The 13,611-nt window shown below is 36.5% G+C and overlaps 2 protein-coding genes across 5 annotated transcripts; one reads left to right on the top strand and one right to left on the bottom strand.

Moving 5' to 3' along the window:
- Positions 1-211: 211 nt before the first annotated feature.
- Positions 212-2,232, top strand: LOC141442216 (uncharacterized). 4 transcript variants are annotated; one of them, XM_074107138.1, is made up of 3 exons: positions 275-291; positions 446-580; positions 900-2,232. In XM_074107138.1, the coding sequence occupies exon 3, from the start codon at positions 902-904 to the stop codon at positions 2,141-2,143; it is 1,242 nt and encodes a 413-aa protein (XP_073963239.1). In that variant the 5' UTR covers positions 275-291; positions 446-580; positions 900-901; the 3' UTR covers positions 2,144-2,232. The 4 variants fall into 4 exon arrangements, with proteins under 4 accessions (XP_073963241.1, XP_073963239.1, XP_073963238.1 ...); XM_074107140.1 differs by lacking the exon at positions 446-580 and having other exon boundaries at positions 212-291; XM_074107137.1 differs by lacking the exon at positions 275-291 and having other exon boundaries at positions 357-580.
- Positions 2,233-2,734: 502 nt separating this feature from the next.
- On the bottom strand, positions 2,735-9,863 carry LOC141442215 (facilitated trehalose transporter Tret1-like; the record flags this gene model as incomplete). The annotated part of the gene is given in 7 exon segments (XM_074107136.1): positions 2,735-2,827; positions 3,109-3,245; positions 3,545-3,709; positions 5,480-5,666; positions 6,051-6,253; positions 6,701-6,853; positions 9,620-9,863. Coding segments are annotated over 7 exon segments (1,002 nt in total), but the record flags the coding sequence as incomplete, so codon positions are not given.
- Positions 9,864-13,611: the final 3,748 nt, after the last annotated feature.

Here is a 13,611-nt window from a genome sequence, read left to right on the forward strand (position 1 = left end):
TTTGTTTATATTGATATATTGGATCATTTTTGTAAATAACCTCTTCTTTCTTCTATACATTCAATTAGGGTGTTTTACTTACCTGCTACCAAACATCCCTAAATATGCATTCTCGCGCGCCCGCCTCGAGACGCCGCGGGCGCCGCCATACAAATTTCAATTCTCGTCTCGCCTTTGCGGTGGAAAATCGCCTTAATTTTACGAGAAATATGTTCGTTGAATAAATAAGTAACTCGACTACCAACTGATTATCATTAATAGCAAGGAAACCGGACCGGTAGCTCGTTCACTGTTGGTTAAGCAAAGTTTGTTTTACTTAAATTAAGCGACGAAGATCGATAAATCAACCGACGTATGAGGTGACTAACTTGAAAGTCACCTCATACGTCGTTTGATATTTTAGGAAAAAAAAATCCTTGTTTAAACTGTGTTACGCTTTTTTAAGCCATTATATAAACAAAAGTGATGATTGAATCATCCTACTAAATGTTTGTTATTTTTTGTGATTCAATGTGTTCGTTCGCAATTTACAAAATAAAGTTATTTTACAAGCTTAAGTTGTAATACGAGTATTCGGTAGGTACGTAAAGTTGTGAGAAAAAAAACTTGTTTTTTTTTAATACTAACTTTTTTGTAGCTGCTTACTTGTGTATTCTGTAATCTTTCTAACTTATTAATACAAATGCTAATCAGGTTTTTGTTTAGCGAAAGTCCAAATTACTCCCTTTTTTACTGGCAAAATACGTTTGAGCTCACAGCTCTGCTTATCAACATCATATCAAACATTAACATAACTAGAAAGATACATACACCATAACGTATAGTAGGTAGTTTTTGCATTCTTTTCTACATTTCTTGGCTACATACTACACGTATTTAAAATGGTCGTGACTTTTCAGGTATGGCTCGCGCAGCATGCATCGTTCTACTGTTCATTGCTGTCATAAGAGCAGACCCGACTTGTGTCACCCACCACGAGACCGATGTGGTGTGCACTGCCGGTCCAACCGACCACATCCTCGTTCGTGGTCTCGTCTCAGAAAACAAAAAAACAACCGGCATCACTCTACGAGACTGCAGAATCACCGATGTAGAATTAGAGGCCTTCCACCACCTACCAGCTTTGGAATATATCGATTTAAGCAGCAACAAGATTCGGAGACTAAAACTAGGTGTACTCGACGGTTTTAAGAAGCTTCAAGCCTTGAACCTTTCATATAATATGCTCAGCAAGTTTCCGCTTGGTCTGTTTGATCAGAAACCGAAGTTGAGAATGCTAGATTTGAAAGGAAACAGGTTTGAAGAGTTTGAACTGGGTGTTTTTGATCCGTTGAAAAAATTAAAACATGTAGATTTATCCAGCAATGCCATTTTGGGTAAGAATTTAAATCCGTATATCTTCGGTCAAAGTCGTCAGATACAGTCAATTGACTTTTCGAGAAATGACATGAGTAATACCCCTGACTTAATGCTGGCAGCATTTGAGAACCTTGATTTCTTGAATCTAGACAGATGTTCGCTTAATCAAGTGCCTCGATTCGCCACGCGTCTTAACTTACAGACCATGAAGCATCTCATTCTGTCCACCAACAAAATAACTTCATTATCCAACCCTAAAATCTTCAGGCATTTAATAAAATTAGAAAACTTAAATTTCGTCGCCAATTCAATTGAAAAAATCCACGGAGACATCTTCAAACCTTTGAAGAACATACAACTGATATTTTTGAATAAGAATAAAATCAAAGTTATTCCGGAATCTCTGTTTCGTAATTTGCAACATCTAAATAATGTTGATTTGTCAAAGAATCGTATAGAGTCGGTGCCAGTCAATGCATTTCGAGGTACAAATTTGAAGATACTAAATTTGTCTGGGAACAGATTTACTTATTTGCAAGATAATTTTTACTTGGAGCTATGGAATTCTGGGGTGAGATTATCGCAATTTTTCTTTGACGACAATCCGTGGCAATGTTCTTGTTTAAACGATGTTTTGGTGGAGGTTAAGAAATACGGAATTTTGTATCGCGGTGATAAATATAGAGGTCAGCGACCGGTGTGTGTAACCAACGAATTTAACTGTAAAAGGCAAAGTGCCTCTAATGATTATTATTCACAAATGTATGACAATACTATTTTGTAGATTGCAGTAGATTATTTGTAGTTTGTAAGTAATACAATTTACAAAAACTTTACGAGTATCTGTATTAAATAAATGTTGACTCTAAATTACCCTGGATTATCATTTATAATACAAACAATCTAAGAAAGAGTCTCACATTTTGACGTAATTTGATACATTCATTTCAGTTTCTCATGTCAAGACGCGAGATGTCACATTAACGAATGGATACTGGTGCCACCTAGCGTGATCTAGAGACTACAGCTTAAACTTTTGATTGAGTACAAAGTCGATTACGTCAATGGTTCTAAACAGATGGCGTTAGTAAAATTCCTAACAAACATTCACACCTATTGGTCGAATATAAGAGATTAATTATAACATTACATACACAGTAACAGCTGCATTCTGAAACGTTGATTCATATTTTTCGCAAACTACATTGAATACTAAGAACATTGTAATTTGGGTCCATCATGGTTATATAACAAGATGAGATGACACAACAGTGTCTACTGAAATTTAATAATTACGATTTTTAAAACTTCATTTCTAGAAGAAATAAATATCACAGGAGATAACACAGGTTTTGAGTATACACAGATAACTTACCAGGAAAATGGTAAGTCCAAGCGAAGTGGTCCACATGAGCAACTTTCTTCCAAGTCGGTCCACCACCAAAGGTGTGATGCAACTGGTTATGACCTGACAGGACGAGTTATATTATTAAAATCAAAGTCAAAATATCATTAAGTTATAACATGCACAATTTCATCTCAACTAGTCTATCTACTGAGTTAAATAGTTTTAACTATTATTATATAATTTGATTAGTTATTGGTAGAATTCTTGTTTTGTAGGTAACTGAAGCATTTAGATGAATCAAGAATCCGTCGAAACAATAATTCGATGAAACAAGAATTCTGCGAAACAAGAAGCCGAGGAATCGGGTATGTTCTGTGTGTGTCTCAAAGATCAAAGTCTACCTGCACGCAGCCCATAAGAATGGTTCCGTCGGATGCCGTCATGCTGGAGCCGACCTTCACCAGCAACTCTTCCATGTAGAACAGCAGCACATCGATCCCGGACAGCTGCAGCAGCATCGCCAAGAACACGCAGATACCTGGGTATATGCACCAAGGTTCAGGATCGGAAAAAAGTAAAATTTAACACATATTTGATTAAATCATTGATTTTAACAAAATTGTTTAATTTTGTCAACCCCGCCAAAGTTGGCTAAAGCTGTGATGTCCTTGGTTAAACAGTGTGGTATCCTACTAATTTATCTATTATCTAAATATAAATGTAAAAGTTTGGAAGTTCAGTTTCGCGTGTTCAGTTAAGCCATTTTAGTTTGAAGGGTAAGAAACACACACATATTCACAAACTTTCACGTTTATAATATTAGCAGGACTAGCTAACCAAGAGCCTTGACGTTTCCACGTGTAGCCCAGAGGTCCTGGATCCTGGGCTCGACCTTGAACTCCCGAGCCACCATGGCCTTCAGACCGTCCAGTTCCGGCTGAACGGCATCTTTCGGTTTGCCTCTGAGCTGATGGAGGACTTGCAGAGCTTCATCATGGTGTCCTGGTGGGAAAAAAGGAATTCCAAATAAATAACGAATTATTGGGTAGAACTAAAGTCATCGACATAGCTCGGAGAATATGCAAGTTGAGGTGGCAAATAGTGGCAATAGGCGGGCCACATCGCTCGAAGAACAGGTAACCGTTGGAGAAGAAAGTCCTCTAGTGGCGACCACGAACCAGAAGACGAAGCATTGGCAGGCTTCCCACTAGATAGATCGTGAGAGTTACGGGCAACCGGGAACGGGTTGACGTCTGCCGGTTCATCATGATGATGAGTTCTTGGGTAGACCCTGGATGCAGACCGTAGGCCGCTTTAGTCTTCTCAAAAAATATGATCCAGCCTATTTAATCGTAATTTACATTGTTAGTGGTTTTATTGCAACAACTACAAGCAGGGGGTGGGCGTTGTTGCAATCTAGTATATTATCCTCCTAAGACCCACGACAAGTTTTGCTCATGCATAATTATAACTTACGTAATCACAACCAATAAAAGTTGCTACTTGCTATGACCTACCTATAATCAAAATATAGTACTTATTATGTGGGCCTTACAAGGAGAAAACTGCCTACATTATGGATGTAGCTACTTACAGGGTGACCCTACTGTTAGAATTAGACTAGTACCAAATTGATACTTGAACACATTAGTGCAGGGTTTTTCCAACTTATGGCTCCACGTGCCTCTTCTAAAGTTTCTAGTCTAGATGACAGCGAATCTCTAAAATTTCTAATCATCGCACTTTAATATATTTTTTATAAGGTGACAATGTGGCTCTCGGCGCTTAGAAAAACATTAGTAACTATAAAACGGTTAATACTTGCTATGTTAGCAGAAGCATTGACCATCAAGGACAGAGTGACCAGGCGAAAAGTGTCGTTCACGTGTTTAAATCTATTGCTGGCTACACTTCATCATCTGATCTCAATACTGACCTTGCGACCGTAAACATACTTAATGGTATTTATAAGTGACTTGCAACTTGCAAACGTACCGTGTAGTCTGGTGACTGAAATGCGTAGCATTGTTTCAACAATGTACTTGGTTACTGTTAAAACCCAAGAGCGTATTGAAGGCAAGATGTTTTTAATCCAATCCAGAAATATACTGAAATCTAAATAATTTTCCACAAAAATGACTTACGAGTACAAGCAAAATAAATTAGTGGCACTAGGGGATGCTAAGTAAAAGATAAAAAAAAGTAAAAGTAAAGGCACTTATCTAAATTAAAGCATGTTTTCACCATAAACTAGTGATAGGTTCGAAGTGATATTATTTTTGCACTTGACTGGACGTGATCTCAACACAATAATGGTTATTGCTCAAAAAAACAATAAAATATACTTAAATAGTCAAAGGAGTTTAACTAATAAACTTTATTATTTTAAACCCCTACGTGTTCCATGAAGTTGTGAACTCATTACGCAAGTCTGACTCACACTTGACCGGTTTTTCAATTTATTTTTGTTTGCGTGAGTATTTTGAGATCTCGATTTTCTTAGAGCTTGAGTTTTTGAGTCCAATGTTAACTTTCCAATTAACCGATATTGTCTTTATCGATACATACTTAAAATCGAAAGTAATGTTAGTAAAGTAAGCAAAATAAGCAAACTGGGTAAGTACCTAAGTTTAAAGTTTGATGTTAATGTTGGTAAGTAACTACAAAAAAAATCCTTGCCTTGTAAAAAACTGCGTGACATTGTTAAAGTTCTCTGCCAAGTAGCGCCTAAATAAAACAATTAGTTAAAGTTGTTCTTAAAGTCTAACTTACCCTTCCAAACCAAGTAGAAAGGCGTCTCAGGTATGAACCAAGTGCAGGGCAAGTAGAACAGGGAGAGAATCCCCCCGGCCGCCGTTAGGCCCCAGTAAGAGGTGAAGGGGCCGATAGCATACGCCAGGAGGAAGCCTACGTTGATGAAGAGCAGGAATAGAGCGCTGAGGGCGCCGCGGATTTTATCCTGAAAACGACGACGTTTAAAGAGTCATTAGAAGCTGATGAAAAAAACAAATGACGAAATGATATTGAAAACGAAACTTACAACTTCAATTTTACTCGGAATAAGGGAATAATCAATTACCGTCAACCAAAAAAGTGTATTGAAAATGTATTTTTGGTATTAAAACTTTTTTTTATAAAATTTTACAATGTCGACTATACTGACGTATTTATTTACCTAATAGTCAATAGAAAGGTTTTGTGACAGAATAACAGGTATGCCAATGAAAAGTCATGTGATCGATTGTTAACGAATTTTGCACGTTATGTTTGTAGGAGAATCAAACGCTTTTGTGAACACCAGTGATACCAAAGTACGATAGAGCATTCTCACACGCAATAATACCTCAGCAATCTCCCCAATATATATAGGCACGGTAGCAAACATCATTCCGGTCGCACACCCCCACATGATCCTTGCCGCATACAGGGTCGGCAGCGAAGTGGCCACACCAGCCAGCAGCCAGCCCAGTAACAGCGGCAGGTTAGTGCCGATGATGATCCAGCGGCGGCCGACGTACTTCGACAGAGGTACCGTGATTAGGGGGCCTGTGGGAAGCCGGAGTTAAGTCAGTAAAGTGAATCACTTACCTAAACTTAACCCATTAACTTAATTATTTTAAGGAGACCAGACCTAAAAAGAACACAGAGGTAAATGCTAATTTTAATGTCGTATTATTTACTGATATTTCTCAGTTAACTTCGAATTACTGGCGGCAGTCAGAGACGTTTTTTATAGATTGATGTCCGATTTACGAAGTCATCACAAACAGATGTATAGTAAACTACAATGAGATCGATAAGGCCAAAGTTACGAAAATATGTGTTCGCGACTTTATTGACTTAACACTAAGGTCGTTTACTTTTGCTGTATCGATATCTTTACCTGTTTGCGAGTACCTAGATCGAGGACTCTTTTTTTTCTGTGTTCATCATTTCGATGACTAGGTGGCATTAGGATCGTTATTCAGAGTATGAGTCTTGGTATGGACTCACCGAGGAGGCCACCCAGCACGAGCAGCGAGCCCACCCAGGACTCCTGCGCCAGGGTGGGCGGCGCGGGCAGCGGGCTGCCGGGTCCGCGCAGCATTGGCAGCACCGGCGACGTCCAGCCCATCGACATGCCCGTGCACAGGCTTCCGTAGCTTGCTGCTCATCAAACATAACACTAAGTATACTCTATCGATCAATGACGTCACTGAAGGTACACAGCAACATGCGCGCCTTTTACTATTACTGGTATACTTCACGTGCGACTCGAATAGGACGGTCGCCTACTTTTGCCCTTTTTATTAACCAAGTGCCCTAAGGAGGGTTTTGTTTTTCGAGGTATGTATGTATGTATGACTATTTCTTTGGTCTTCTCTGTAGCCTAAACGGCTTGGCGGTTTTCAACATGTGAGGTATCATTAGTTCGTCAAAAGTGTCGATGTGACATAGGGTACCTATATGGGTAAATTTCAAAATGGCGTCCTCGAAAGAAAATATGCATACGATTTTTTTTTATTGTAGCAACATTACCATGCACCATTACTACTGGGAATTTTTTAGCTACTCATGATTTTGAATGGGTCCTGACTGTTAAGGTTTATGATACTTAACAGACTTGTGGACTATCAAACTTATTTTTACCTTTTTAATTTTTATTTAAAGTTTTTAAGAAAGTCGGTTTTTGATGTTGTTAAAGTTAAATTTGTTGATCTTGAATTTAGCCTCAATTAATTACGGTCAATATATCTGACACTACATTTAATGTTTTCTTAATCTATTCCCAGTGGCTCCATTATTTACCATAATGAATGATAATGTTAGTCGGTAGCAGAAAAAGTTCAGTTAGCATACCTAAAAGCGAAAAATCTAGATCCAATGCAATGAATAAGAATAAAAAATCCAACCAGCTCAATAACCGTCTTTGCAGAGACTACCCATACTCGGTAAAAAATATTGTAGCCAGACTATAATGTAAAATACCTACCTTAGTTAATTTTATTAATTAATTCTGTTGTACTGACTGCTTTAAAAGGTTATACAACAAATAGATATACACATAGTAATCAGAGCAGGAACTGAGCGTGTAAATAATTATCCTTCGACAGAGTATACAGGTTGTAAGTACGTGTGTATGCAAAGTCTTTATTGTACAAATATAAAAAGAAACAAGCGCAATTGACAAACGTGAGTGAGATATCTACATTATTGTGCATGTAAGTGGACGAGAGGACCATTTAGCTTGGAGATTCTTACGTCGCAACCGCGAATCCTCTAAACATTTTCCAGGCCCCGCAAATTTTGACATCCTACTGTAAAATTAATCATAGTTTAAAAAAATCAAGAATAATATCTAGAAAATATCCCTTATTATTCATGTCGACGCACTATGTCAAAAACAGGGTAGGTACGTTATGAAAGTTCTACCGATTCTACCTATTATGATTTAGGTGAAAAAAAATCGCCTTTGCAATTTTATCCAAAAATCCATCTTTTAGAAATTGTAGCAACGACTCTGTACAGGTCGTTGGTTCTATATTATATTTTTTTCAAAATCACCATCTAAGGTCATTAACTATTAACCGTTGGTACATAGCTAATGTCTAATCTAAGAGGGCGAGGAATTATCTGAAAGGATAATTGTATTACTTATGTATATGTTTTAATGTTTTAATGTTTATTTTACAAACGGCAATATGGCTGATTACAAATGAAAACTTAGCTAATACAACAACCGTAAAGTTACACAGGTTAATATTACATTACTACACCTTGAATAAAGTAATAACTAATAAAGTAAAGTATAATTAAAAATGTGACATTACTTTGACATTATTTAAAACTGACTATGATACATTCGTGATGAATTATTCTTTAACAATGTATTCAACTTTGCAACTCAGATTGTACTTCGATACACGAAACATAGCGCTCGACAAAGTTGCGTAAGCAACTTCTGAAAAAGAACACTTAGGACTCTTTGCACACACTATCACAACAAGACTAAGGGGCTGTTTCACCACCCATTGATTAATTTTAAGTGACGGATAAATGTGATGCATTCTCCGTCTATTCGAACAAAACAAACAGAGAGGGCATCACATTTATCCGTCAGATAAATTTAATCAATGGATGGTGAAATAGGGGCTAAGTGCTGACTCCCTGAATTATCACCGGCCCTGGGTAGAGCAAGAAGAGCGTAGGAAAGCACCAGATAGCAAGGGGCACCATTTTCCAGGGTCCAGTACAAAATAAAATTTAGATGGCCCCTTTTGTGAAAAAGGCGCGAAAGCGGTGTAGACTGTCTCGCTCTACCTTGATCAAGGGCTAGAGCGGGCACTGTTCTGAATGAATTTGTACATGTTGTGGACCAAGTGATAAATCGGACATTTTTCATAATGCTCGGGCATTTTTCAAATGTAATTTAAATTATGATAATTTATCTGGAAACCATAGGTTAAGTGGAACAGATTCCTTATGGGATAAATTCGCCTTTGTACAATATCATTATCTCAATGTAAACTGTTATTTTTATGTTTTATGTTATATAGAGATAGAGTTATACAATACAAAAAAAAGTTCAGTTGGGCCAAAAATTTCGAAAAAGTAAAGAATATGATTCGTTACGTACCAATACATTACAGGAAGAACTATAAGACATGTTTGGTGTAAATTTGTCAGATAAGTGGTCAGATAGAAATAACTGAAATGCTCTCAACTATTATAGGTACTACCAGAGAGAGACGACACGCTGTCTCATCTCATCTTCATTTAATTTAGTCACTTAGCGACTATACTGGGTAGTGATGTTTTCAGTTAAGTATTATAATAAACTAAGTGTAAGTAACAGAGTCAGTAAAAGTTCTAAATATTTTTAGGTGTTTGTGGTCCTGTAAATTTATTAACACTAGATACTAAAATACTTACCTAACGATGCTACTAAATATTGCCTCCATTGTAATTTAAATTGTGCTTTAAACGTATCGAACATCACTTAAAAAACACGAACAATAAAATATGAAACTAAATTAAAAAGTTTTTGATTCCCGCGTTTTATGTCTATATTTACCACAGAGCTGTTAAAGAAAAGTTAAAATCGTTTTTTTTAAATTATTGTAAGTAACTAAGCAGGCATAGAGACGCGTCCACTATCAGCCATAGCTTTTAATTTGTGGCCAGTTTGCCATTATGTTCGGATTGTAGGGCCGACCCCTTCACTATTAGTTTTTGTTTTAGTTTGTTTATCCTAAAAAGTTAATTGTTTTCGATTGAGACAACATGAGGTTGATTGAAGGTCGTGTGGAGAGAGTGGAGATTCATAGAAAAAGGTTTCCAGGGTCCGTAGCCGTAACGCTTATTCTATGACTTGGAATTAAAAAAACAGTTTTTTTTTCTGGAAAAATTACGCTATTATTGTCCACTGTTTGCATGTTTTTTTTCTAGCTGTTAGTATTTGTTACAAGTCACGTCGTACACGACAATTAAGTAACTAAGAGCCACAAATATATTATACAGTCTTGCATTTATCTTATTGCCGGTTTTTTGCTTTCAAATGTATGTCTAATAAAATTATGGTTGCTGCCATAAAAAAAAAAAAAATTAAATCCATTTATTTCATGTTTCTTAGACACATATGTTGTTAGTTTGACTTAATCTAAGTGTTAGTTATACATATATAAAAGCCGAACGTACCTACTTTATAAAGATTTGATCTAGAGTTTTGTCTTATTTTTAACTTATTTTTTTATTTCAAATATTTAGTTCTTTATAAAAGACGCAGGAATCCATAAGGTGCGTCGCCAGACGTATTAAAAAAAAAACCGGCCAAGAGCGTGTCGGGCACGCCCAAAATAGGGTTCCGTGGCCATTACGAAAAAAATAAGTAATATTTTTCAAAGGATTTCGTATTTTATACGGAATCTTCCAAGTTTAGGTATATTTTATACCTTACGCTGCTATTTACTCATAAACTACTAATAATTATCAAGCAAACTTAGCCGTTATAGTTTTCCTTGGAAGTTTGATCTATCCTGATTTTTCAAATTTATCCACCCACTGGTTTAAATTTTAGAGGGGGGGGGGACGCTCGATTTTAATGAAAACTTGCACTTTAAAGTTGAATATTTCGCAAAAAAATCACTGAATCGAAAAATCGTTTTAGCAACCCCTAATGGTTTTAAAAGACCTATCCAACGACACCCCACACTTTAGAGTTCGATGAGAAAAACAAATCACCCCCACTTTACGTCTATGGGAGGTACAGTAAAAAAATTTTTTTAATATTTTTTTATTGTACCATTTTGTCGGCATAGTTTTATATATATATATATATATATATCTATATATATATATATATATATATATATATATATATATACGTATATATAAAAAAGCATAAAAGGTAGTACAGTTTTTAGGGTTCCGGAGCCAAAAGGGCAAAAACGGAACCCTTATAGTTTCGCCATCTCTGTCTGTTTGTCTGTCCGTCCGCTATATATATATAATATATATATCCGTGAAAAATTACAGCTTTATAGCATTGATAGACCCTGAGCAAAGCCGCGGACGGACAGACAAACAGACAGAGATGGCGGATATATATATATATATCCGTGAAAAATTACAGCTTTCTAGCATTGATAGACCCTGAGCAAAGCCGCGGACGGACAGACAGACAGACAGAGATGGCGAAACTATAAGGGTTCCGTTTTTGCCCTTTTGGCTCCGGAACCCTAAAAACTGTACTACCTGTTATGCGAGCGTAAGCATAATCGGGTTTCCTGTACTTAAAGCAGCTAAAAGTACCTCATCGACGGCAAAGGATAAACCGTTAACTACGGAATTGCAATTTGCATTGACATCCACGTGACAACTGACTGACATATATGTGTTATAATAACTCTGTGCTTTTCTGTTATGAAATAAACATAAATTGTAGTAAAAAAAAAGAAATATTATTGCTTACACACTATTCATATTTATCTTCCGGCCTATACACATCCCATTGCTGGGTACAGGCCTCCTTCCAGATCGAGAGGCCTTGGGCTGGAGTTTCCACGCGGGTTCAATGCAGATTGAGAACTTTACACATACCATCAAATTGCTTTGTTGGTCATGTAAGCTCTCTTACAATAAGTATTCTCCTTCAAAGAAAAACGAATTACGTACGAGTTTCGAGTGTTATTTCTCACATGCTCAAAACCCAAGAGTACCTAAAAGTAGGTGCTTAATTAAAAAAAGATTTAATACGGAAAATTCGTAGTCAGAGAACCAAAACGCTACTTCTTCTAAAAGTGGCGACAATTACGAGAAATAACAGAATAATTACGAAATGTCCTTGATATTGACTGCAGTTAGAACGTAAATAAGTAACCGACACGTTTTAAACTGTATTTCTTTAAGTATAAGGCTTGATAATGTATTAGGCCTTAAAGAAGTTAATTCGCCTGTAGTTTTTGTATGACAAAGGGGGAGCGGGGAGGGGGGGATAATTGCGAATTGATAGTGTTTGATAGGCTTTTTTATTTATTTTATTTTAAGGATCATTTAGTACTTGCCGGCTTAATTTATGAACGATGCAGTAAAAAACATAGTAAAAGAAAAACGTGGTCATTTTTTTAAAAGACTAATAAACATCTTGACTAAAAATGTGTTATAATATATTTGGTGATGCATCAACATGCCATTAGTTAATTTCAATAAAAGCAACGACAATTAAGTAAAAGTAAAATTATAAAAAGAAAATCCCGTCCATAGATCTGGCTGTGAAGTTCCCCTGACGCTGGCGGCATTGCTCCTTTGAACCGCAAGTGCGATCCAATGGGATATGTTCGCGCCATTATAATCCTACTATCCTACTAATATTATAAATGTGAAAGTTTGTGAGTGAGTGAGTGAGTGAGTATGTTTGTTACTTCTTCACGCTGAAACTGGACGGATTTGAATAAAATTTGGCAAAAAGTTAGTTTATAACCTGGAATAACACATAGGCTATTTTTTACCCCGATATTCCTACAGGATAGGGATAAAATCTTGAAATAACAACCATTGGGTTTAGAGTCATGAAATTTGGTATGTAGATAGTTGGACGTCTGGAATAACACATAGGCGACTTTTTGACCCGATATTCCTACGGGATACCTAGGGATAAAATTTTAAAATAACAACCGCTGGGCTTAGAGCCATGAAATTTAGTACGTAGGTAGCTGGACCTCTGAAATAACACATAGGCGACTTTTTGACCCGATATTCCCACGGGATACCTAGGGATAAAACCTCGAAATAATAACCGCTCTGCTTAGAGTCATGAAATTTGGTATGTAGGTAGCTGGACGTCTGGAATAACACATAAGCGACTTTTTGACCCGATATTCCCACGGGATACCTAGGGATAAAATCTCGAAATAACAACCACTGGGCTTAGAGCCATTAAATTTGGTATGTAGGTAGGTAGCTGGACCTCTGGAATAACACATAGGCTACTTTTTATTCCGATATTCCCACGGGATAGTTTTGTAACTAAGGGACCCCATACGTCCCTGTATTATTATTATTATTTTGCAATTTTTTCTTTAATAAATGATTTGAATTTGAATTTTGAATTTGAATTTGGATAGGGAAATTTTTGAAATTTCAGCACACACAGTTATTCACAACACAACCTCAATGAAGACCACGATATAAATTTTGGAAATTTACAGGGGAATTTTGTAAAATCCCGAAAATTTCAATTGCAACTACCAGACCGAATAGTTTACGCGTGCGAAGCCGCGGGTAAAAGCTAGTATATATATATATTTTTTTTCAATTAATGGCTAACATTCTGGATTCATTATAAAACATCTTGTATTATAAATATTAGCATTTACTTGCCTCACTCTATAATCTATTATAGCCGGATAATATCCTTAACACATTTT

The sequence above is a fragment of the Choristoneura fumiferana genome, chromosome 25, assembly GCF_025370935.1.
Source record: "Choristoneura fumiferana chromosome 25, NRCan_CFum_1, whole genome shotgun sequence".
NCBI lineage: Eukaryota > Metazoa > Arthropoda > Insecta > Lepidoptera > Tortricidae > Choristoneura > Choristoneura fumiferana.

Excerpts from the sequence above, each read along its gene's own strand:
- LOC141442216 (XM_074107140.1), top strand. The coding sequence starts at position 902 with ATGGCTCGCGCAGCATGCATCGTTCTACTGTTCATTGCTGTCATAAGA.